This window comes from Lissotriton vulgaris, chromosome 5 (genome assembly GCF_964263255.1).
Source record: "Lissotriton vulgaris chromosome 5, aLisVul1.2, whole genome shotgun sequence".
In the NCBI taxonomy this organism is placed as follows: domain Eukaryota; kingdom Metazoa; phylum Chordata; class Amphibia; order Caudata; family Salamandridae; genus Lissotriton; species Lissotriton vulgaris.
This window is the reverse complement of record NC_141693.1, coordinates 794,804,521-794,831,686: the sequence shown is the minus strand read 5'-3', so window position 1 is coordinate 794,831,686 and position 27,166 is coordinate 794,804,521. Positions and strand designations below refer to the sequence as shown.

General features: G+C 44.8%; 1 protein-coding gene across 1 annotated transcript in view; it reads right to left on the bottom strand.

The window, feature by feature from the left end:
- The window catches only part of NPFFR1 (neuropeptide FF receptor 1), a 1,604,207-nt gene extending 1,579,618 nt beyond the window's left edge, over positions 1 to 24,589 (bottom strand). The window contains exon 1 of the mRNA XM_086920211.1: positions 24,489 to 24,589. Within this exon, the coding sequence (XP_086776337.1) occupies positions 24,489 to 24,495 (7 nt within the window). The 5' untranslated portion in view covers positions 24,496 to 24,589. The remainder of the gene's footprint in view (positions 1 to 24,488) is intronic.
- Between the last annotated feature and the right edge of the window lie 2,577 nt (positions 24,590 to 27,166).

The following is a 27,166-nucleotide window of genomic DNA, read 5'->3' as shown; positions in this document are numbered from 1 at the left end:
GGTGGGGGTCCCCAGGTCCATCTTGGACTCCAGGAGGTGGGCCACATGGCCCCCCTCCAATACTTTCAAGAAGCCCCGGGGTGGCGGTCCCCGGAGCTGGGGGGGCCTCGGAGCCCCCCTCAATTTATATTTTAAAGACCCGGGGGGTGTCGATCCACTGGACTGGGGGGCCTTGGCCCCCTCAATTAATATTTTAAAGCCCCAGGGGGTGGCGATTCCTGGGGCTGGGGGGACCTCAGAGCCCCCCTCAATTAATATTTTAAAGCCCAGGAGAGTGGCGCTCCCCGGGGTTGAAGGGACCTCAGAGCCCCCCCCCACCTTAATTAATGTTTTAAAGCCCCGGGGAGTGGAGGTACCCGGGGCTGGGGGGACCTAAGAGCCCCCCACAGATATACGTTTAAATTTACTGCGGGGCCATGAGCCCCCGCTGCACATATATTTAAAAAAATCCCCGTGGTAGTGGTGCCCGGGGCAGAGGGGCCCCTCTGGGTCCCCCATTATAATAAACTACATTGCCCCTGGGACTTGGTCCACCGGGGGCTAATTAGCACTAAAACAGGCTTCAGGTTTTCTTTATTTTTTACGCGCATGCCGCGATTTAAAATTTTAGCCTTGGGAGTCCTTGTGGGACCCCCTGAGCAGGCCTAGGGGGTCAGGGTGTGTCTACCCTGCCCTTTGCATCTTTTGTGCACTTCTTTTTCTCTTTTCTTGTGCCTCTGTTCTACCGAGACACAAGATGGCTGCCAACACTTCCTGGTTTGGAGTGTTGGCGAACAGTTGACAACCAAGTAGCATGCAGCTCGTGCTCGCAGTGGTACGCGTATAATCCTCAGACGGTACTTCGTCTATAGATATATCTATGATTTCACTTTTGATTTTCTCAGGAATTACTGCACGGATTTACACCATTTAAAAAAAAGCGGCTGGGGGGACCTAAGAGCCCCCCCACACATATACATGTACATTTACTGTGGGGGCCAGTGAGGCCCCACTGCACATATATTTTTTTTTTAAAAGACCCAGGGGTGGCGGTCCCTGGGGCTGGGGGGCCCCTCTGGGCCCCCCATTATAATAAACTACATTGCCCCCGGGACTTGGCCCCCCGGGGGCTATTTAGCACTAAAGGAGGCTTCAGGTTTTCTTTTTTTTTTCCACGCCATACGCGTATCCTACACGCATGCCGCGATTTAAAAAAAAATATAGTTTTTTAGGCCTTGGAGGTCTTTGTGGGACCCCCTGAGCAGTCTTAGGGGGTTAGGGTGTGTCTACCTTGCCCCCTTTGCGTCTTTTGTGCAATTCTTGATATATCTATGATTTCACTTTTAATTTTCTCAGGAACTACTGCATGGATTTACACTAACCCTGGGCAAAGCACTACGCTACGCTCGCGTAGTTTGCAAAGTTTGCGCAACTTCGCACTCGGTGAGCTGCACGTAGCACAGTGCAAATATGCGTAGCGTAGTGCAGCGCTCATTTTCTGCTTGCTCGCGGTCCTCAACGTCACGTTGGCGACCGCGAGCAAGCAAAATGACATCTTCGCAAGACTTTTTCCTTGTTCGCGATCGCGAGCATGGAAAGTAATCCTCCCGGCGTGATTCTCAATGCGGGGAGGTCAGGTTTCTCATTGCGAGTGGTTGCGCATGCTCGTGACCGCTCGTGATGAGAAACTACCAGTCCGTATTGAAAAAGCTGCAGCTAGAGAAAAAATCTACTCGAGCGGCAGAAAAGTACAGCTCGCACTTTGCAAGATGCCGTTTTCAATGATTGCACAGTGCCAGATGCTTGCCCGCAATCTTTGAAAACGACATCTTGCACAGTGCGAAAATGCTAATGCGCAGTTCGCGAAGTGCTACGCGTAGCTCGCGTAGTGCAAAGTGCACTTCTTGTAGCTTTGCGTACCGCTACTTCGCGAACTACGCCCACCCCTAATTTACCATTTCACAAAAAGCGTCATCTGCGAACCAAACTCTACTTCTCTGCCCAATTTCGTGTAATTCCGTTCAACAGTTCGGGCTGTAGCCCGTCTTAAAGGTCCCTATGGAAAATAGCATGGGGAAAACACGTTTTGGAACCCCCCTATTTTCTCGGCCCCCGCTTGACGAATCACCCCCAAACTTTCAGGGAAGGAGCAGAGCGGAGCAGACCATCTTCTTGGAGTATTTTGCGAAGATTCATTGACCGGCGCCAAAGTTATTCCAAATAGAATGTTGCAGATTTCCTATCGAAACTAGGTCCTAACTATAACTACTTACTGGCGACCGCCAGTAGGTGATAAATATATATATATATATATATATATATATATATATATATATATATATATATATATATATATATATCTTCAAGGTACATATATGTGGAGTTAAGTGTGGTAAATCTAAAATTACCTATCTATATGCATATCTTGATGATTTAGTGCTAGTTGATATTCTGCATTCAATATTTTTGCTGGTGATATTATTGACTGCAAAATTCAGACATATAATCACTGTGCCATGAGTTTGTGCCACAATACCCCTATAGTTGCAGCCTTTCCCCACACACATCTCCCCCTCATCAATTGTGTCAGGCCCACATTATGGGGAAGTAAGGGATGGCTTCATGTTAGCAGTGAAAAAAGACTATGGCACACATAAGGGATATCTTATAATTTTGGAACAGAAATGTCCTTTGTGTGGCGTGTACCATGCCCTTTTTGCAAGCAGTGTGTGAAACTGGTATCTTGACCTTTTATTTCAGCCCAATTATCACACCAATTAGCATATGCACTGTGGCCTAGGTCTAAAACTGGACCTAGAGGGGTGCACCAAGAGTGCCATCAATGCAGGTATAGGGCTATGATCTGGATGGAATCATATAAAGCAAAGGTGAGGTGACAACATAACACATTTTTGTGAATTATTAGTGTGACCTGTGTCTCCTGACCTTTCTGATGTAAATTCTCACTATTATATGAACCACAGATCCTTTTGCTGACATTCTGTGTACATATCAAGTGCAGGTATGGGAAGTCTGTGGTGAGAGTACTTGGACCGGTGGGCCCCATTTTGGATGCCTGAAATTTAGCATGACACCAAAGTTAGTGTGAACGCTGCTTCCCCAAAAAGTAGAAGTGTATTGGCTGCATTTCTTTTGTTGGAGGGTGGAAACTCATATGCTGAAGAGGAGGAGGATAGAGACAGGGCTCACCTTAAAATTTTAAGGGGCACCTTGTTAGCAAAGGCCTGCTGATGAGTTCCTACTCAGCACTGCCATTTGCTAGATGGCAGGGCTGAAGGATGAGACTGCAGTTTCTGTTCAATTTCTAGTTCTCCTTTTTTCTGTCCCTAAATACTGCCTCAGGTGCAGAGATCTCACGCTTCATTGTGCCTTTATTTTGGATATCCCTATTGGGGCATTGCCGCCTGCTATGAGTGCCATTATCTTGCGCAAAGGCTCTGTCTGAGGAGAAACCTGACAATGACTTTTGAAACTGAACCAGTCCAAACTAGTTCTGAAACTTTAGATGGTGCATCCAAATCCCCTGTTGGGAAAATATGTACATAAGTGGAACCTAACCCACCCCACTTTGTTCCAGGTCCATATTCTTCATGACCAACTAAAGGAATGCTCTTAAAGTACTCAAAGAACAACTCTGTGACCAAAGCAGGCATCTGTGCCACAGCTGGTATTCTATTGGGTAGGGGACTTTGCTTGAAATGTTCACTTTTTACTTGAGGAGCTAAGGGTCTGCCCATGACCTACAAGCCTGTCTGCCTACTGAGAGAAGGAAGGAGTGTACCTGGCTCTCCAGTAAGAGAGACCAGTATAAATACCACCACTGTGGAAATAGCCAGAGGGTGTGAGAGATAGACAGGGAACGAAATGAGGAGTAAGTCATTGTGAAAGGGGGTCCTCTTATCTCGTAAAATAGATTTAGTTGTGAAACACATTAAGCCTCCTCCAAAAACTTCTACAGAAACATCAAGTGAGATCAGCAGCCTGCTGTAGATGAGGTACTGGTGTGGCCACTGACGATTATGGAGCTTGGGCACTCCATCAGTGCCCAAATGTAAGCCTTCATCTGCCCTAGGGCCATATATGCCAGATTCATCTACATGGCCAATATCATCCAGTGGTCACACCTGTCATACCATTGTACCTACTATACCAAGCCTAGAGAGGCCACTAATGCTAAAGATTAAAGCTGCCAGAGGGAGCAATACACCCAAATCTCTAAAGGCTTCAAGTTCCAAGAGATGCCACTGATAGGACACTATAGCTCCAAACTCACTGCTGCTGGAGCAGGATAGCTGCATGTATCCATCCTGCAACTTGAATCAATTTTGTTGATGTAGATCTTGCCAGAGATCAATAATATATAGTCATAAATAATTAATTAGAAATATTGAACACAAGGCAGTCTCTATGGTAATACATTGGTAAAAACGAATTAAAAAATGTATACAAATTGTGGCACACAAATTCATCTGGGGGTGACCTTGCTAGGGCAATCAGATCGTTGATTTAAACTGCACTATATCTGAGACACAAAGGTTTTAAAAACCACTTCAGCACTTCCGGCACTGATTTGCTGGGACAAATGTACCACACGTGCTAAATATCTTGAACCCCACCCTTGCACACATGTTCCAGACTTGTCTATTTTGTCTGACCAATACTCACCATTGGTGAGTGAGGGGTACTGAAGGATATAGCACCTTAAGATCACAGTTTAGATCACAAGCTGTATTTTAACCCTTTAAAAATCTTTTATACAAAAGATAAGCACTGGGCAGACTATAAATAGATGATATTCCTCATTCACTATTTTTGTACGTTACGTCTGACCTCAATATTCTGACAAACAACCACTGTGATTTCCTGATCCTACGTCTTCACCTCACTGGAGATCCTACCATTCCACTCACACTCTTCTCAATCATCAAGTGGACCAGGCCTAAATTATGCAGCATTGTGAGCTACTCATACACCAATTAATTTCATGGAAAGAAACAATTGAGTTAACAGGTCCAAATAGTTGTTGAGGGCAAAACCACACAACTATGTCTATGGTGTCAAAAAAAACATGCAGTCAACCTACATCCATTCTATCTCTGCATTGAGTCCTGAACTATCAGAAGTATGGGTTGTGCTTATTAAGATTGAGTTCATGTCTGTAGCAAACAAGAGGGAACCATCTGAGAGAATGAGCAAGATAATTCATAAGAAATGTGACTCAGACCAGGAACACAATACTGAAGGATTAAGATGCCACACAGCTGTTGCTGAGTCATAATTGCCTACTGAGAAAAATGAATTGCCAAGTACAGGAGATGTTCAAAATATTTAAAGAATATTTTGTCAAATTCTTCAACAATCAAAAATGGAGTAGGGGTGCAAAGCCCACAGCTCAAAGAGCAATGGTCCACTAATGGGGGGGGGGGGAGTGACTTGCAGCCCGCATACTCTAAGGAAGAAGCCACAAATAATAAGTCTATATTGTATTAAATATACAGGAAAGTAAAAAAAAAACATTCAGCTAACTGAAGTGCCAGAGGGTGATCCATGGGATAATGCCACTGCATGACTGACAAAATGGTGTTGGTAACTGAAGTGGGTCAGTTGGGTTAGTGGAATAATGCATCCACTGTAAGGGCCTGTGTTTGACCTCATGGTGAGAGGTTCAAATCCCAGGTGGTCCACTCAGGCTTTCATCCTTCTGATTTTTATAAAATGATCTCCTTGTCTTTGCTTTGTTCACCCTAAGTTGGCAGGGTATGCCCAGACGTGGGTCCCTTGCTCACTTTGCCACTGGATTCAAGGTAGCTGACTGATAACGGCTGTTAGCCAGAAACCGGTCCCAGGATGTTTGTTTCCGAACCAGTGAAGACATGGCTTGGCAGTTTGGGCTGGACTGTTCCCATGATGCACAGGGTCAGGCCTGATTTTCATATGGCTGTGTTTGAGCTGGGGTGCCAAAGTGAGCTAAAGAACGATGATGGATTCAACCCAGATCTGTGACTGGGGGTGAGTGTCTGAAAAGTTTCAGGGCTCCGTCCATCATCACCTTGTGTTTGCTTTATAAAATGAGTACCACAGAGTTGGGTAACAACATCTGTTAATCTGAGCCACTTTACAAATACACATGTTGTGTTATGATATCACCCAATACTGACATCGAAAGTCACCCCTGGGCTGTACCAGAACGAGTTTTAACATACAGGCCCCACTCCACTCAGGGAAATGCTTTGAGTGCATCGCCAAAAAAGCTTTCAACAATGAAGCTCCCTTGTGAAAGGCTGATGACCACATGAGTAAGAGTAGGTGAGCCAAGATGTCACCAATTCCAATTGGTGATGGTGTTCTGACAAAAAAAAGTGTAATAAATTTCACTGAACATTAAAGAGCACATGGTCAGGCATACTACAAATGGTCAATTCTGACACGTCAAATTTCTTGGTTCAAGGCCTATGCAGACACCCTCTTGTCCTATGGAGAAGGTCATGACACAGAACACACTGAAGAGAAGTTGGACAGAAGAACTTTCTCACAAACATCTGTGATTGCCTGGACATCGCTCTTGCCCCCAGCACTACCAAGCCCCAAAAGTAAAACCTCCACCCCTTGCGGTAAGGACTACAGAGCAATACTCAAAGGGTTCTGCGTCCCAGTGAGAAAAGATCTATCAATGAACCCAAGGCCTAAGGATCTTGGAGTATTCAGGGCCCCTATGACCAAAAGGAACAACCCTGCTCCCTCCACTCTCCTCCAAGGCTAGTCTTTGCAAACTGAAACCACCTGATTCCCCATCCATTTTAATGTCCTCATTTGTAATGATACATCTTACTGCCATCCCAAGTGTCAGTTGGAACTTTCTGTTGCCTCGATACAGACAGCTTTGATGTAGATGACAGCATGGTAATGGATACTTCAACAAACATTTCGATTGGGCTTTGGCTCTTTCCTTTGCTCATGTTTGGATGACCTTCTTGTCCATTTCAACTACATACTCCTGATTCTGTGACTATACTCTCTATTCTTGAGTTTGGCCCACTTCGGGAACATTTTCATGTCACATAATTACTGACTGGAGGAGTGTCTTCCTGCAGTGCCGCATGGGAACTACTATTTAGGTCTCGCCTACAGACAGCATTAGCTGTCTGTTGTTGGAAGACCTATTCCATACAATACCAGTGCTTTAAGTGGGCTTTGGGTATGTTATGTCCACTGCTTGGCACTGCTTGACTTCTTGTTAATCTCATTTGCTTGCTTCAGTGGTTTTCTGTCCTCTTCTTGTATTTATCCTTCTATCACAGCACATCTTCTTTACCATCCTTTGATTGGATGACTGGAAACTTCCATGACTTCAAATCCCCAGGCTACAAAATATTGGAAGATATCCGGGTGGTATGGCTGGCAATACAAAAGAACCAGAGTATTCCTAAGTTTAATAAACATACTCTGCTTTGGAAATCAGGGTTATTCCCGCATTTAAGCAGAGATGGTTCTTGGAGACATTGGGAAATGCAGGGAATCACTACATTGGGTCAAGTTATGGTAAAGAATGTTCTGAGGCCTCTTGAACTTCTAAAGACACGATATTCACTTCAAGGCCCTCAAGATTTCAAATATATACAATTGACTAACACAATTAAATCCAAAAGACCTGTGATAGATATATCAAAAGAATGTATACTATTAGATTATTTGAAGGGTGGCGGTCGCCGTATAAGGAAAATATATGCAATATTCTTGGGAACTCTGCCGGATGATATGCTCAAGACAGAGGCTACCTGGGCTGGGAAACTGAACGATCCCGATATTGATCTGGATAGAGCCATCCTTATGGATAAAAGGTTTTTACGCTCATCAAACCTAAGAGCACAGCATTTTAAAACCCTATTTAACTTATACTATACACCGGCAAAACTGTATGATTGGGGTAAGAGAGTGGATAACAACTGTCCTAGATGTGGTAAGGGCCCTGCGGATCTGCCTCACATGTTTTGCAGCTGTGAAAAGCTAGGGCCAATTAAGAACGAAATTGCAAAGTTTTTAGAGGGGCTGCTAGCTGTCAAGATCGACCTATCCCCTACACTTTTAATATTCGGGTTTGACGCCAAACAGGGTTTAAGCATCGAGGCTGAGGCACTTGTGTTTTTAGCAATAGCTGTTTTTAGAATATTAATTGCTGCTGCATGGAAAGACTCTGATGCCCCATCCTTTCAGATGTGGATCTGTAGGCTGCTCGGGATTCATAACATCGAATCGGAGCTGTATGCACTGAAGGGAGTGAAATCCAGGGATATGGGGCTAAGGCTGTGGTCGCCCGTTGCAGCATGGAGGCGGTCGAAAATTACGTGCCTCAGTTCTTAGTACCTAAGTAGAAATTCCCTCTTGTCCTCCACAGATATATTATTACTCTTCCTGTCCCCCACAGATATATTATCACTTTTCCTACATTATCGGTTTTTCTTACCTGTTCTTTAATATCTTTGATGTATACTTATTTTGTCTCTATGTATCAATGTGTTTTTCTTGTATTTATTGGATATACTATTGTCATGAACTTTCAATAAAAAAAAAGAATTTTTTTTAAAAAAAAAGGAAACTTCCATGACTAACTTCAGGAAACATTTTTTTCAGCACTCCATGGGGGTCATGGCTTGCTTGACTTTTTTTGCATTTTTGTTGTTTTTGTTCCATCCCTGTAGAGAAGCGTAATCTTTATCCCACCTGAGATATCGAAGGAGTGCATCATATTCATGCATAGTTAGTACTTGAATATATTGTGTGTATTTAACTATATAAAAGGAAGTTGGGTATTGCATATTTAAAGTATTCCAGGTGACATACACATGAATTGGCCATGAATAGAAGTTTATGTGACACTTACTTATTAATGTGACAGGATACGTTAACATAGATGTGTCCCATTGTGAAGTCATTACATTTGAATATGTGTAAATTAATGTTTAAACATTTATATGTCTAATAAGAATTTATTTCATGCTGGTGCAGTTAGAGTGACATCTTCGTAATTCTTTACAATTTATACATTTAATAAGGAGCTGCATTTATTGTGAGTGAAGATATGTGCACTTATTCTGTAACCCTGTGCACTACTAAATTGATTAGAGTGGGCCTCAAGAAACAATTTGGTCCATGCTCACGTTTAGAGTTTAACTAGTAATTTGTATTTAACCTTTAATTTAAAATGTGTATACCTGTATATTGTTTCCGCTGCAGGTATGGAGAGGGGAAGCCTCATTAGGTAGCACAGAAGGGTTTTGTTTTCTCAGATAGCAAGATATGAGAAGACGAAGTTGGCAAAGAGACACGCAGTAACGAGCAAGGAAGTGAGTTGTCATGGAAGAGGAGCAGAATGACCAAGGACATACAAAGGTGCAATTTATCGATGTGGGAAAGGTGGTGAAAGTATCACGTTGTACTCGAGCTATGGAAATTCACTGGCAAAGATCACACGAGATTGTCTACTCTGACTACAATTGATATTTTATGCTGGAAGAAGCGAGGAAAGGGAGTGTCATCTTAGGTTTTCACAGAGAGTAGATGTATGCTTCTGCTTGTGTGGCCTTATGCTACTTGACCCATGGTTGGAGTTTCTTCTACTTAAGACTCCGACAGCCGACACCTTTCTGATTTCACCCTTATTGAAGGCTTTTAGTTTAGGGCCTTTTATAAAAATTTAGGAAGGGATAGCTGACTTATGCTTATTAAATAGATACATCAGATGAAATGTAATATTCAATTCCTTTTCATGATCAACTGCCTCATCGTCATAGAGCTAGTCATCTGCTTTGTATTAAATAGGGTAAATCTCTTCAGCAGATTTGGTCTTAGCTTGGTCTTTCTGTGCTTTTATATGATTATGTTGAGATTGGCCTACATTGATTTGTTTCTAAATTTATATTTAAACTCTTCTAAACTCAGATTAAGTTGTTGGATGGATTATTGTCATTGGTTGCACTAAAATTAGATGTTAACCACTCTTGTTACCACTCGCGCTGCTAAAAAGGTCACCCCTTTGGAGAGAACTCTTTCACTGGGCCCAAGCTCCAACACCTGCCAGCTTCTCTCTTGCTTCCCATCCCTCCCTGCTCACAGTTGCGTTCTGCATTTTGGCAACACTGAGTTACCTTCCCTTCCTACGTTGCTTTCCTGCCTCTCTAATTCCTGATTTTTTAATGTTATTTTTTTTCTTTTTAGGGGGGACCAGAAGTTGTAATTTTGATACCTGGTTGCTCCTTTCTCTATATCTGTTTTTTTCACTTTTTACATTTAAATTCCACCTCGAACATGGGCGTCCACCATTGTGAAACATAAAAGTAAAGTAAAAAAAGAATTAGCTCTTGCAGCATAATGACGCTTTGGCTCCTTGAATATTAATGCATGCACATGTATATATCATTACTATGGGACCAGCCACTTTTATTCCTTTTTTACAGGTTTTTCAACAAAAATATTTTTTCTTATTTTACAATGCTGTTCAGCATCAGTAATAAGCACTGTCAAAGCCAAAAGCCTAGCCAATGCTTTTTCATGGCGGGGCCTATTAGCTTTTCAAATGCTTGATTATCTTCACATTTCTGTAGCAGTTCACTTATAGCACTAAAGGGGAGAGCAAGGTCCTCCCTCATTCCCCTCTTGTGCCTGCATCTGGTTGCTCTCATCGAAGTCCTCCTTCTTTCACCTGTTTGTACCTTTTCTCTCTTTCTCCCAACCCTGCCCTCTTGCTCTCATATCATCATACTCCCAGTCCTCATGACTTGCTCCCCCATTCCCTTCTGTTCTTATCCCCTTATTCGCCCTTATGCCTCCCAGTCAGTTAATGCTTGCAGAGCTGATAAGAAAAGGCAGCTTTGCCTGCACTGTTCCGAAGCCGTTGGGAGTAGTGCGTTCTAGGTCAGCGGTGAGCACTAGCTAAACGCCTCCATGGTGGTATGAGATTTATGTTTATCCAGACCAAGCAGGCCAGTGCAGGGGTTGCTGCTTATGTGATTGCTGAGCCAACTGCTGTATCTGTTGGGTTGGAAAAACTATTACTCTATATGAACCTGCCCCATTCCTGGAGGTAATATGAGGTGGGGTGAGAATTTGGCAGGAACTGTCTGCACCCTCCTCTTACTGCAGTGGTGACTGGCACAGATCAGGGGTGGATGGGCAGAGAAGAGAGGAGTTAAAGAAAAAAAACCCTACCTCATCGCCGTGTCTTGCTAAGTCTCGCCGTTCTCTCCACCGTCGTCTCCGGAAGAGGAACAGAGCACCCAGGTAAAACCCCAGGCTCTCCAAAGCCAATCACACCAGTGTTGTGTTTGGTCTGAGCACTGTGGTTTGGCGCTCAGAAGAGGACTGGGCGCCTGGGCATGTTCTCCACCCAGGCTGTAATGCAGACTGGGTGGAGAACAGGCGATGTGAGAATGTATGTTTGGCCGGCACGAGATGTCCACGTTAGGGAGTACAAACCACTAATCTGCTCCCCTGCTCTCTCAGCTAGCGAAGCAGCTGCAACAAGGTACAAATAAAATGATAATAACTAGGGGGCATATTAGCAAGGGCGTTACTGCCGCTTTAGTGATTTTTTAATCGCCCAATTACCAAGCTGTTGCTAACAGCAGTTAGCGACAGCTTCCAGGCCATAGCGCCCAGTTTGGGGCCCGCTTTGCATGTCAGCGATATTTATCGCTAATGACATGCAAAGTGGCCGTACCCAAACTGGTAGCGACTGAAATCAGTGGCTAACACAGCTATAGTCTATTAGCAATACCCGCGATGCGGTAAAAATACGCAGGCTAACCGTGGTTAGCACCAGGTTTTTAACACCTGGTAAAAACCTGATTTAGCCATAATAGTCAATGGGAGGTGGATTCTATGGCTAAGTCCCCACCTGCCTATTAGTGAGATTTTCCTTAGAGATAGGATTTTTATCGCTGGAAATCTCGCATTATAGATGGATTTTTTATAGCTGTGGAGATAAACGTTGGTAATACTGCGTTATCTCTGCGATAAAATCCAGCGATAGTAGACGATAAAAAAAAACGCACTAAGCGCGGTTTGCGATAATTATTGCAAGTTGTTGCTAATATGCCCCTTAGAGTTATTATCATTTTATTTTTCCTTTGGTTACACTTCTTAAAACGAGTAGGGTGGCACTCCTCCGCTGTTGGTCACTGAAATATTTTACAGCCCCTGCGTGGCCACTACAAGGGAGATAGTCAGGTTTTATGTTACAGTCTAGTTTTGTACTGTTAGACGGCATTCATACTTGAATATTCATAATCGAGCAAATCTAAATAAATAATTTTTAAAATCAAAAGCCGATTGACTGACTTCACAGAATGAAATCGTTTTTTTTTTCTTTTTGCATTTTTGAACTTAAACAAGCACCTAAATGTGTGAAGTTTATTTCTTGGTAGATAAATAAGTCAACAGTTCCTAGAATGTAATGCAAAATTTAACTTGCTCCGGGGCATGTTTTTTGTTTGGAGGAAGTGAGGATCTGTTTATGCACATTTGAAAACGCTACATCTCCCCTTTTCTCTTTCAAACAGGACTTTATTGTTATCCAGACGACATTTCCCTAATGGCCACGGCTGCTACTTCTACTGGTTTTCATCTCACACACAGTTTCTTCAAATCAATCCAGGATGGTGTGGCACCAATAGTCACCAATGATAAGTCGGGTGATGAGGTATTTGTTGGCTAATGCATAGTGTGTGACATTTCCTTCTCTAGTGGAGCTAAGGCAGCAAATCGACGAGCAATAAAAGAAGGAGGCACAAGGATCAAATGAGAAAGTCTCATTCAGCCACTTGAGGGAAGGTCTTGTGAAATGAGGAATAGGATAAGTGAGCAACAGAAAATCACAGAACCTGGGGCTTAACTTGACTTATTACAGAAAAAGCCATTGGACAAACAGAAACAGGTGTTTAAGGACCTCAGTCATTATACTGCGGTTGGCACGACACCTACTTAGCCATTCACACTCAAAAGTGACACAGTGTCGTTAGCTAAACTCATAACTCAGAAGTGGGCAGAAGGGCGGAATGCACACTCGAATACATTCATCCCTCTCCACTCCCTGCCTTCTCACTCTCAAACCCTCTCCCTCCTACATCCATCACTTCTTCCATTCTTCTGTTTGCTTCCTCTGTTCTTTCCTGCCTCTCTTCAACACTCACAGGCTTTATCACCACTTCATACTGGTTTAGTCATTTTTCATTATATATCCTGTATATCCCTTGATCTTTTCTCTCCCCGTCTTTTTATCCCAATTTTCTTTTCTCCTTTCCATCCATTGTGCTTTTATTTGTTCCTATTCTTCAGCCTCCTACTCGCATTATAAACACTAGCTTTATGGTAAGTAAAGACAGCCTTCAGATTTGCCAACAAGATAGTTTGTTGAATAAACATAATTGTCAGTATCCCTTGTGATCAGCAGATCATGACTGCCCCTCAGCAAGGTTAACTTTCATTCTTTCAAGGTCAGTTAAAAGAGTACAATTTAAATGGGCAATGAAAACAGCTGTTAATTATAGCACTTAGAAACATCAGCAGTCAATCAATCAGGGGTTTGTAAAGCGCGGCTACTCAATTGTGAGGGTCTCAAGGTGCTGGGAGATGGGTGGTGCTGCTGATCCATCTGTGTGTGGAGATTCCATTGAAGAGCCAGGTCTTAGGGCCTTCCTGAATTGGGTAAACGACCAGATTGCCTGAGGTGGAGGGGCAGCGTATTCTTCCTCCAGACCTGGTCTTGTGAATCTGTGGGACGGAGGCCAGAGCGAGTTGGGCGGAGCAGAGTTGTATGACGGGTGTGTGGTAATGAGAGGCAGTGGTTCAGGTATTCTGGTCCTGCATCGTGGAGGGCCTTGTAGGCATGTGTGAGGAGCTTGAAGATGATTCTCTTCTTGATAGGAAGCCAGTGGAGTTGTTGGAGGTTGTTGTGTCATGTGGCCATGGCAGGGATGTTGAGGACCAGTTTGGCTGTGGCGTTTTGGATGCTCTGTGGTTTCCTGCGCTGTTTCTGGGTGACGCCGGCATAGAGGTCGTTGCCATAGTCCAGTCGACTGGTGATGAGTGCGTGGGTGACCGTCTTTCTGTGGGGAGCCATCTGAATGTCTTTCAAAGCAGGTGGAGCGTGTGGAAGCAGGATGAGGATACTGCATTGATATTACGCTTTATTGAGAGTGAGGAGTCCAGAACGATGCCATGGTTGTGTGCGTGGTCCTTAGGGGTGGGAGGGGCTCCTAGTGTGTGAGCCACCAGGAGTCACCCCAGGCTAAGGGGGTGGGTCCCAGGATGAGTACTTCAGTTTTATCCTAGTTGAGCTTGAGGCATCTGTCTTGCATCCAGGTAGCAACTACCTTCATTCTGTTGTGAAAGTTGATTCTGGTGGCTGTGGGTTCAATGGCGAGGGCAATAATCAGCTGGGTTTAATCGGCGTAGGAGATGATGTTGAGTCTGTGGCTTCTGACGATGGCTGCAATGGGGAGCCATGTAGATGTTGAAGAGGGTGGGGCTCAGGGAGGAGGCCTGGGGCACTCCACAGCTTTTCTCTGTAGGGTTGTGACATGAACCACTGTAAAGAAACAGAATATTACTTTTGTTGCTGTATTATGGTAACAATCAGGAGGTGGTGGAGTGGCGGCAGGACTGGGCAGTGTGGTAATCAGCTTGGGAAGTGAACAAGTTGGTACGTTTCTATTTAAGAACTAGTTAGTTACACTTCACTACATTTATATGAATGACATAAACACACTGGGAAAGCTTCCATAGCTCTTCGAACCTCTCCTATCATAAAACATGTACTCCCATTGACATTTAAAGTTGCTAATTGTTTTTAAATATTGCTTAAAGACTAATATCTTCCTGCTACCGACTTGTTCTTTTTCATTGACATAATTCCTCGCACCTTCTGTAACTGCATAACTTAACAAGTTTGGCACCCCTCCCAATTCCCTTTCTCTGGCATTACGCACACAGTCAGGCTCCTGCTTCTAGCACCCCACATATACTAGGCCCAAATTGATCCTCACCTCCACTGCACCATTTCTCTTCTCCTTCTTTCCCACATTGTAGGACCAATTGGGGTTGCCAATGCTTGTAGATTCTGCACATTTTTTCCATATCTACACTGCATACATTAATTCAAAAAATCTCCAGGGAGGGCATGTGTTGCTAACTGAAGAGCTTTCAAACACGATCACTGTCTTTTCGCAGAGCGTTGTCTGCAGCCCAGGCACTCAGGCAGAGATTTTTGAGTTCATGTATGTGCTGAAGACAGGATAAAGAAACCCCTTCTGCATCAGCTCAGTGCAGAGAATGAAACAATGGTGCTTATGTGAGCACTTTTTTGTGTTTTGCAGTGTATAAAGTTCTTAAACATGACTAGGAATGTCTCCAAGTCAATGCATGGGGCCATATCATGATCCCATTCTTTGTGCTTCTCTAATGCTCAACAGGTCTTCACATTTATTTGTTCCATTACAACATATACCTTAATTAAAAAGTATCTCCGTTAGTGCATGTGCTGCTGACTGAAGAGCTGAATATGAAGAGGCATTTACTTGACTGCGATTCAAAGCCCCGATGTCTGGAGCACATGCTCTAACTCAGAGATTTTTAGAATTACTGTGATAGCTGAAATTGGGAAAAAGAAACAAACAGACCCCTTCTGCATCAGTGCAGCACAGAACTTGGGGGTCATAATATACAGTGGCAGCCGGCATGGCTTGCAGGTGACTGGGCGGGTGGGGGGAGTCGCAGGGGTGTTGGTGGGGTGTCACAGGGGGGGTGGCGTGGAGAGGGAATAAAAAAAGTACCTTGCTGCTGAGTCCCGCGTCTCTGCTCATGCTCTCCTGCCTCTGACTCCAGGCTCCCTCTCCTAAGCCTATCACAACACTGCAATGCAGCGTTGTGATTGGTCTGAGCACTTTTGTTTTTTTCGTGGAGTTGTTGGGGGCAGGAAGAATTGCCTCGGGCTGTACTCAGCACTAAGTCTCACTCACTCAAAAGCTCTGCCACTCCTTGCACGCTGTAACTTTTTTAAGAAGTTGGCAGGTCTAGTTTCCAACTTGCTTTCTGACTTTTGCCAATGCATTTCATGCATTAACTCTGAGAAATTCAGTTACATGAAGTAACTTTGGACACTATAAATGTCAAAATGACACATCCGGGAAGTTTCCCGCTCACAGGCATGAGGTTTATATCTGACAAGTATCAGAGGTGAATGTCCTACTGGGCTTCTCCACCTCAAATCATGCAGCTGACACCAACCCTCTAGTTCGCTTGGGGAGTGAACTTTCAAAGATTGACTCCTGCAATGTAGCTAGGGTACTTTCCACAGAATATCCAGAGTTTGTGTGCCTGATTGTGCCTGTTCATGAGACAAGAGTGGTCCATCATGGATGCTTTTTGTCCGTAATTTTCTTATAGGCGCTCCTCCTAAAGTGCACTAATCTCTAGTCCAAGGATGAGCTTGGCAAGTGGGGTGTAAGCACATTGTTTTTCATTGACAGTGTCTCATAGGGCAGGTTGAGTTGCTGCTGCTTGCATTGTTGTGGTAAAGAACCCTATTTAGTCTTCCAAGGACAGTTATTGATAGACCATTAGCAAGGAAAATATCATTTTTGGATTAGAAAACCTTTGGATCACCTTTGGATTAGAAATACTTTCTCTGCCCTCTACCCCACACTGATTGTCTACAAGAAACACAAGGGGCCATATGTATGAGCACATTTTCCTGTAGGCACAGAATGGGTAAAAAACGTTGACACATATGGCACAAGGATTGGTATTGCCCGTAAGATCTATTGGCTTTGCTAATGTGTTAGCCATGCTATACAGCATTGCAGCAGCGGTGCAGCATGGCTTAAAACAAAAAATGCCATGACGCGACTGCCATATTATTTTGAAGGTGTGCACATGCATTCAACACACAACTACATTCCTACAAAAAGACACAAGATTTGTTTTACTTACTAGTCTCAGATGAATCATAAATGTAAAAAAAAAGTAGAGCAAAAGTGCTGTTTTAAAAGATAGCATGAAAGCGATTTAAAAAAAAAATGCATGAACGTGCTGCTGGAATGGGTTATGAAGGGTTTGGGAGTAGGGGTGATGCAACATGGGGTGGTGGTGAAGTAACACGGTGGATTGGGAGAAACAACAAGCAGGCAGGGGGAGAAGCAAAGAGAGGGAGAGAACACAGGTGAAAAAGAGCTACGTAGCGTGACTAAGGGGGCAGGGTTGGTGAGGCAAACGTATTCGGGCAAGAGAACAACACTAGAGTAGGAGCAGAAACGAAACATATGGGCAAGAAAGAGCAAGGGGGAAGCATACAAGGGAGACAGCTGGAAAACACATGCACTATCATGGAGTGCTTAAACAAAATTAAAACAGTAGTTCGAAAAAAAACAAGCAAAGGAAGCACAGAAATAAGCCAATCAAAGCTGCAAGCCTCTGTGCGTTCTTAATAAGCCCATAATATGTATTTTGCAAAAGACAGCTTTCGCTCTCTGGTAGGTTCAACCTAAAAAAATCCAAAAATTAAATGTCACTTAGCATTTCATAAGTTTTTCAAGAGGTATACAGTATTATCAGCCATCCCTGGCTTTTCAGCTAACAGCATGTTAGATTGTGGGTTCTACGGTTTGCTTTCATCACTTTCAATTTGGATTCAAAAACCCAAGATGACAAAGTGATGTTAAAAAAAATGGCGGAACTGCCCAAAGGTGTTATGCATGCCATGGAACCGATGTCGGTTTTGTTTTACAATTTAACAAAGCATTTTAGTCTTTTAAAATATGATTATTTCATATCTAAAACCACAGGTTTTATATGTCAGTCTCTCTTCACATATTTTGTGTGAGTTCGCAATTTCATTCACATTACGCTTTAAAACATGGTTTGGCAATGCACATCATTTTGAACCTTATTATGACAGCGCCCCACTCCCAGACTACCAAAATCAATCGCCAGTTGCTCGCCAGTTTATGAGTTGTTTTGTAGTCTGGCGGGCATTTGGCACGGTTGTCCCATGGCGGTGCCTTTCATAAGGCACCTTAATGGGAGCGCCACAGCTTGTACCTGCACAACATGGACTGTGTTGTCAATGCTGTGCATGTACTAGGGCAACAGGGGGCACAGTAGGGCTCCCTTTCTTTTCCCACGATCACACTTTTCATGGTGGGCTCACCACCATGAAATTAAGCCACTATGAAAAGTCTGGCAGTGGGGAAAGTTGTAATATGCTTGGCGGTGCCGCAGCCGCACAGTGAAGCATATTCTTTTCCCTAGCCTCCAAGCAACTGCCAGGGATCATAGATCTCTGTTGGTTGCAACAGTGCCATGGTAGTCCGACCGCGAATTGGGAATTCGGCGGTCGGACTAGAGGTACACAATCCCCGACTGCCACTGCACCCCTACCACAAGTACGGAGGTCCTATGGACTGTCGTACTCATAATCAGGCCCTTTGTCTTTTACATAGTACAAAGTTTGACACCACACTTCACAACTAAACAAAATTGCAACATGGACAGCTTGTGGAAACATTCCGAAAAACAAAGAATAAGGGGAGTATGGGTGGCTCTGACAGGTGAAACATCATATGAGTCTCTGACTTATACAAGACATGTTCAAAATAGGTAGCTAACATACTAAACAAGCACTGACGTTGCCAATAGGTCTCGCATTAGGAAAGTGTGAGCTATTGGTATTGTAAATGACAATTATTTTTTTAATATGTGTTGGCATTGAAAATATATAAATTAATAGCATTGTTATTTACAAAGCCAATAGCTTACACTTTCCTAATGCGAGTCCTATTGGCTATGTGAATGCTTGTTGTTAGCCAGCAAGGACAGTGCTGTTGTGGTGCTGAGTGATGCTGTTATGGTGCTCAGTGATGTGGTGGTGTATTAAAGTGATGTGGTGGAGTCCCCGAGTGATGTGGTGGTGTCCCAGAGTGATGTGGTGGTGTCCCAGAGTGATGTGGTGGTGTCCCAGAGTGATGTGGTGGTGTCCGTGAGTGATGTGGTGGTGTCCCAGAGTGATGTGGTGGTGTCCCTGAGTGGTGTGGTGGTGTCCCTGAGTGGTGTGGTGGTGTCCCTGCCCCACACTGAAGGGGCCTCCGTTACGCCCCGAGTATATTATCATCCTGTGCCCGACATTATGAATAGCTGTAATGTAAAACTAACTGTACAGCGGACTGTGCCATTTATATTTCCTTTCCCCCATTATTTCCTATCAGACTTTAGACCGTTCTTTTCGAAATACAGCATCTTAAGTTCGAGATGTTCCTGCTACAATCAAAATGTTCTCTGTGAATGCACATCTGGGGACCCGGTACATGCAAATAAACTACCTAGAAACCAAAAACCTATGTAACGTTATTGCCAATGGTGCAGTCCAAGAAAATAATACATATACTACTGAGAGAAGGTATGTTTACAAATTGCTAAGCTCATGTTATTTTGCAAATGGTAGTTTTTGCCAACCAGGAAGTGAAAACTGTCACATACCAACACAGTGAGTAGTGGGAAACATTGCACCCTGCCAATCAATGTCCACCTGCATCTTTCATTCCAGAATCAAAGCACCATCCAGTAAATACAATGACCATAAATCATTGAAACTGCAATGCACACAATGCTATGGGAAGCAGAAAAAAGGAAAGACTACTGAAGCCAAGAAACACAGGTGTGTTATTAGTGTAAAGAGACGTGACGAAATGTATTACCAGGTGCATAGTAGGCTACAGGGGCTCGACTGAGGAGAATAGAGAAGGGGGCTGTGGGAGGTCACCCTCATATTTAAAACAAGGAGGGTTAAAGGTGGAGGTGCATTTAACAGACCAAAGCTTTCATCAATTTATGAAAACAAGTACTTAAAACCCTTGTCATTAGACGTGTTGGGAACAGCGAGTCAGCACCACCTTGAATGGGAAACAAACAGCCCCGTGATTCTGTTATAGAAAGAGTAGACACCCCTTCCGACATGGAATGCCCTCCCACACACAGGATTAGGAAATGACAAATTAAAAGTTAATTATGAAAGCTGTGAGGACAGGCGTTTCAGTTCTGACACATACAGTAGCATCTACAACCGCTGTTAGTTTTTTTTTGTAGCACTGAAAATACTAGCATTCAGATTGCATAAACTGCCCACGGGATGATAGTTTACTGCAAGGCGCTAGATAAAATCTTACATATAATATATACATGTGCACAACTGCAAAACAATCAAGAGTGGATGTTTGTTGTCCACTACACTTAAAAATGAGCGCTCTCAAACAGCAGTGACAATCGTGATAAGAAATCAAGCAGGGAGCTGTGGTATTCCTGTGAACATTTTATGAATAGAGCAAAAACAATTACATACTTTCCTATCTGACCATGTTATGTTGATATATGATTGCGGCATGTGGCTGTTTAAATTATTATTTTAGATCACGTGAACCAGTTAGCACGGGTAAACGTTTTGGGAATTATCCCACAAAAGGAGTTAAAGACAGATTAAAAGGTGTCAAAGGAATGTTGATGTGGCTCCGGTGCGTTGCTGTTACTGGGAGTCGCTGTCATGTCAGTTTTCTAGCAATGAAGCCTAATGTCACATATTCCGGCCGGAGAGCATAACTGGAAGCCAGTGATAAGGCATGTTTATTCTGCTGCTTAAGGATCACACATCACTAGGCTGCTGATTATTTATTCAGGATCCTTGCAGCGCTGATATCAGGAGAAACCTCCACATTGACCGTAGAACGTGCAAGGAGCAGGCGGCAGGACACAAATAACAAGACGGAGGGAAGGCAGAGAAGGGGAAGGGGGAGGAAGTGAAGTGTGATAGAGACAGGGGAGGAGAAGCCGCAGAGCGCACGCTGGGCGAAGCCCTTTGACGTGCTGTGCGGCCGTGAATGCGCGTGCTTGTTTGGTCACGTGATTCACGTGAACTTAATGAAAACCGCACCAAGAAGCCCTTGGTTTGACGAGGATTTCGAGCACTTGAATTCTCGCTCCGCTCAATGCGCGCAAGACCTAAAAAGGAGTGAAGGGAGTTAAAGGTCTGTTGAATGCTAACTATAAACCAACAAACATACATGTACAAACCCCTGAAAAAGCATCAAAAATCTCTTATGGAATTACCAAACATTCATGTACTTATATCAGATGAGGAACCCTCACCTATGCATGCTTCACCAGTGAGTTCCACATCAAGTACTGGGAAGCATCAGAGAGAACAACTGTTCACTGACTTTACAGTTCCCTATGTGGGGCTTCCCTGGTATGGTTGAGTTCATGTTCCTTATGTCAACAATAAAATTATCCCTTTTAGACCTGTATTGAAATTGCTTGGGTGAGAAAAAATGATTTCCAGAGGTGTCTCCTTACTAGACGAATTGGAGGATCAATCGCATTAAGTATGCATTTAGTGTTTTCATCAGATGAGTCAAAAGCAGTGCAGTCACCCCTTCTTTATGGAACAAGAACACCTTGGACAGATACAGGGCACACTTTATTCCTTAAGAGGACAGGTACAGGTAGGGTAGCACCAATGCAAGCTTTTGCTATCACGGGACACAGGCAGATTGGGCAGGAACATTGCTGCCTTTGCCTCCTCACAGAACAAGTACAGCAGGGCAGTATAAAAGCATGCTTCCCGCTTACACAGAAGGCAGCAAGTACAATCTACCATTCCGTCTTGGAACAGATCTTGGAGGGCAGACAGGATAAAGCTTTCATTGAACACACAACATGTACAGTATGGCATGAGTGACGTGTGTTATAGCCAGATCTCTGGAGCTAGTGGTCAACAGAATGAGAGAAATGTACAGTGGATGAGTGATTGAAGTGTGCTTTCATACGCCATTCTCACTTAGTTGGTATTCTACGTCAATATCCTAAAAGTCCTACTTCTTGTTGTCACTCAGAGACCTGTTGTTTCTATGGTTTTCTGCACATTGAGGAGTAGCCATTACCTAGTAGGCCATGGCTATTTGGAACAGCCAGGCCACAGCCTAAGTAACTTTGCTCCAGACAGGCATACAAGAGCTAACCTCCTTGAGAAGGGTTTGAATATTCATGCTTATGACGCTGTGCAATACCTGCCGCAGTGATGCACCTCTTCAAAATGTTGAGGGCCACCATTGCTTTTAAACATTGCAAAAGTCCTTCAAAGAGAAGTAACTGCTGCCTGGGCTCATGCATGTGCAGACAATTGAAGAGAGAGAGGGTGGGAAAGAGGAGACGCGTCTGTCTGTTCCTCTCTCTGGCCCGACCCTAAAATGAGGAACCTGAAGAAGGCATGGTAGGGGATCTTCAGAGAGATGAAGCCGCATCTCCTCCTCTGAAGAGATGTACGTATAGATCCCCTATGAACAGTTGAAAACAGAGCAAGCTCCTTTGAAATGTGCAACCTCTCCATCAGAAAATAAACTACTGACCTAGAACAGAAGTTCATTAAAATATCCTGGATGCGCTTCAACTTTTCTCAAATGGCAAAAGCGTTTCCACCACATCTCGACAGGCTCTATATTTCAAGAGAAGCAAATGTTTCGTCTTCAACCTGTTTAATTTCAGTTCAATAACATCACCAAATGATTCATTTTAAATAAGGGCACAATGTTTAGGCTGATTTAGATTATTTTACTGATGTCTAGCTCTGATTAGATTATTTTTTTTTAAGTAGAACTTGTTCGTGTTTTCCTTTGTAATTTAACGAATCACAAACATTCATTCCAGCATTGTCATGCCCCATTATTGTGTCGTGATAAAATGCACAGTGCTTGATGACTACAAACCTCAAATGGTCTGTGAACACGGAACAGTCCCTTAGACCTTTTAATGTGGACAGAAGCTATGTTGGTCAGAGGATGTGTCAGCGGATAGCTGTGTTACTTACGAAGTTGAGTGGCTGGTGGATGGAGAGTGTGGGGCTGGGTGAAGAGGGTGCAGACGAATGGACTAAAGCTGAAGATGAAGGAAGAAGGTACATATGGTGGATGGGAGGGATACCTTTTGAGATTAATTAAGAGAGTTTGGATGGGTGAGTGGAGTGCATGGGGTGAATGAAGGTGCAGATGGTGGACAGTTGCACAGTGCTTGGATGAATGAAGTGTGGGGATGAACTAAAAAGTTGAAAATGGCCCCTCTGTCCTGAATGTTACATTCCCTTTGCAGCTACGGCTGGTGGTCATGCCAATTTATAGCACAATCTTCCCTGAGATTAGTATAAATCATGCAGGAATTTAGCACAGAATACTGATGACTGCCTGCCTGCTTATGTGGCAAGCCCCTCACACTTTCAAGAAGAGACTATTATTTCCTCGAAATCCTGCTGCGCCTGTCAGCTTCTCGGTTTACATCGCACATAGCCTCCCTTATTCTACGAAAATGGTTCAGTGTCCACGTTGTAATAATGTATATCTGGCGCGCTTTTCATCTCGGCAGTGCACGCGCTCAATTCCTGCCCCAGAAGTATTACCAAACACGCAAAGGAGACTGACGCCGGGAGGGTGACGTCGGACCCCCTCCCTCTCTCTCACAGCCAGTGCGACACCCGCCGTAGCTAACAGCTCGTTACGTTACGCTGCTTTGTTTTTATGTAGCACGCTACTGCTGTTACCATGTCATCTTGGCGCTGCACATGTTTATTTGCTTTTGGGGCACATGAATTCCAATTCTGAATTTAGGAGGCTTGTAATTGTAGCAGTGGAAATTACAGGGATGAAAATGGAAAAAGGATGAACATCCGCAACTAGCTGCAAATATCAAGTCTGGCGTGTTCTAAGTTATTTTTTGCTATTACAAAGCAGGATGGGGGAGGGGGGAGAGGAGGGGTGGTCGAGAGAGAAATGCGACACGCGGGAGATATGGTCCAGAGTGCAATGAACTAATCACTTGATTTGTGGTCTGGTCCAGGCGCCCACACGTTACCACTTTGTGAGTGAGTCTGTTCAAATTATTAACGTTTACATAGCGCTGCACTCGAATTCACAAGTTCCATGCGTTATTAGATATCATGTTAAAATAACGCCAGTCTGCTTCCAGTCCGCAGGTGTCAAAGCCAGAAGCGCGCGGTTGCTTTGAAAGTTTCCTGCCCAGGGCACACGCGGCGCCAGCGCTTGTTCCCTTGTCTCGGACAGACAGAATTTAACACAAAAACGATCTACTGCAGTGCTTTGCATGCATAGGTGCTGATCGGTACAGAGTTCCGCCCGTTCTTCAATTTGTAAGGGAGAGAACATATGCATATTTGAAGCGCTAGAACGGTTTATGTGAGAGTGCTGGCACTTCCCAGGAACAAAACGGCATCCCGAAATAGAATACGTGTACTTTTTACATTGATCTTCATTCATTAACGGTAAACTAAGAAGGCTCGGGTGTTTCCCAAGCTGGACAGGACGCAATTTAAATTACCAAGTACAAGAAAAGGCAGCACAGTGTTAATGAAGCACATATAGTAGCTGCACGTGAGTGTGCGTGCTCACCTTCCATGGTGCAGCTGAAGCTCAGCAGGTGTCCAGGGAGCTGCGGTGTCACCCTGTAGTATCTGTGGCTCTCAGTGTCCAGCTCTCCCTCCCGCGGTCTGTGTATCCTGGACAAGGGTGGCTTGCGTGGAAATTGCCTCTAACACACCACCAGAGAGTTGGAGTGACTTACTGCATCTCACGTCCGACGACCCCCGCAACCACGCACTCACGCAGTGCGTTCTGTTCTATCATCTAACAATCTGACGGCGTCCCGGAATGACACTGGAACCTATTGCTCAAGCGGTTAAACGTGGCGCAGGACTTTATAAAGAATGCCTTGCTGCTATCAATTGCTGCGTTATTTAACCTCCATGGAATACACTGGACTACATCCTGTCTGCGAGAGACATCATCTGTAGTAACTCACAACTCTTTTGGTAACTGGAGTTGCCGTCCCTGTTTTGGTGCCACTAAACATATCCTTTTATAAAATAGCTAAGTTCCTCTCTGGTGGCTACCTTTTATGGAGTCGCCGCTTGTAGAAATAAAAATAACGAGTCGTTGCAGCTGTTTGACTAGGTCTTAAGTGGCTGTTGAAGAGTTTGGATAATAGGTCTCCCGAGGCAGCGGTGCCCGTCAGGCAGCGTGGCTAGGATTCCAGTGATAGCCTCAGTCCAACCCTCGCGCGCATTCTTTGAGCGAGAATCCTCGCCGTCTTCCTGCCTCACTTGGTTTTGTTTCCTCCAGCTTCTGAGTCACAGCCTCCCCGTGGCAGCTTCTGCTGCAGCTGCATCGCGGATAGCAGAAAACTATCCACTTTGCTTCTGTCAGTGCAGGGGACTGCATCTCTCACCTCCGTCTTCTGTTACCATGGTCACTGGTGAAGCGCTGCCTGGACCACAATGAAGGAACCGCGGAAGTACATATGCAGGACAGATCGTTCATCAATAAATGCGGACTGGTCAGTCTGAGGCAATAAAAGTAATCTTAAAGTGTCACCATCGGCCCTAACAGATCCTATACGTCAACGAGTGTCTTCGAAATTCAAATTTTTGGGTAATCAATCTGGGTTCACCTCCACGTTTTCAAGAGGGAAATGAAAACCTTCCCATTTAAAACATGAGACTTTCCATCAGCACTTACTAAAGGATTACAAAATAATAAACTTCAAGCATATTGTTAGAAATTGGTAGCCTAGTTTATAGGGAATTGGCGTAGGGCAGTGCCTCAAATCTTGCTGTGCTGCTCTACGTCAATGTGAAAGGGATGCCACACAATTTGCTTCCTAGCACCAATGCAGGCACCCTTGCACCATGGTGAAAAAGTGTCTGAGTTGCATGCAGGATTGTTTTTTGGCAGGAAGTGATACCTTCTTTCACAAAATGAATCCCAAAGGGTGTTCTCTTCTCTCCATGTGTGCTGCAAAATGTAGCACACATGGAAAGAGGAAAAAAACAAGGAGAAATTCCATTATTTTCCTCGTTACACCTGCTCTGGGAGGTACAAAGTTTTGGCACTGCCCCAGGTTTACACGATTAAGTAAATCTGGGGCAGCGTCAAAATCCATTGGTGTTGCATGGGAAAATCTTATTCTCAGAGTAAGGCAACGCAGTGACTTGCACTGCTTTGTCTTACTCCATGTCTATGAGGCCATGCAAAGTGACTTATCATGGGAACCTTACCTGTTGCTTGTACTCGCTCCTGAGGGCCAGGCATTGCTCTGCCTTATCATCTTGGCCAGGCTTGGCTCTGCCGAGCTCCGCATTCCTGTGGCAGCACCTGTGGGCCAGGCTTTGCTCCGCTCACTCCTCCGGCTGGGCTTGGCTCCGCCGGACCCCTTCGACTCCTGTGACTACACCTCCAAGCAGCCCCACTAGCGGCCAGGACGCCGCGGACGTCACACGGAAGCGCCAGGAGGTACATAAAGGCTCCCTTGGTGCCGAGTCCGGGGGGAACCTTACCTGTTGCTTGTACTCGCTCCTGAGGGCGGGGCATTGCTCTGCCTATCATCTTGGCCAGGCTTGGCTCTGCCGAGCCCCGCATTCCTGTGGCAGCACCTGTGGGCCGGGCTTTGCTCAGCTCGCTCCTCCGGCCGGGCTTGGCTCCGCCGGGCTCCTTCTACTCCTGTGACTACACCTCCCAGCAGATCCACTAGCGGCCAGGACGCTACGGACGTCACACGGAAGCGCCAGGAGGCGCATAAAGACTCCCTTGGTGCCGAGTCCGGGGGGAACCTTACCCATTGCTTGTACTCGCTCATGATGGCCGGGCATTGCTCTGCCTTATCATCTTGGCCAGGCTTGGCTCTGCCGAGCCCCGTATTCCTGTGGCAGCACCTGTGGGCCAGGCTTTGCTCCGCTCGCTCCTCCGGCTGGGCTTGGCTTCACCGGACCCCATCGACTCCTGTGACTACACCTCCCAGCAGCCCCACTAGCGGCCAGGACGCCGCGGACGTCACACGGAAGTGCCAGGAGGCGTATAAAGGCTCCCTTGGTGCCGAGTCCGGGGGAACCTTACCTGTTGCTTGTACTCGCTCCTGCGGGCCGGGTATTGCTCTGCCTTATCATCTTGGCCAGGGTGGGCTCTGCCGAGCCCCGCATTCCTGTGGCAGCACCTGTAGGCCGGGCTTTGCTCCGCTCGCTCCTCCGGCTGGGCTTGGCTCTGCCGGGCCCCTCCTACTCCTGTGCCTACACCTC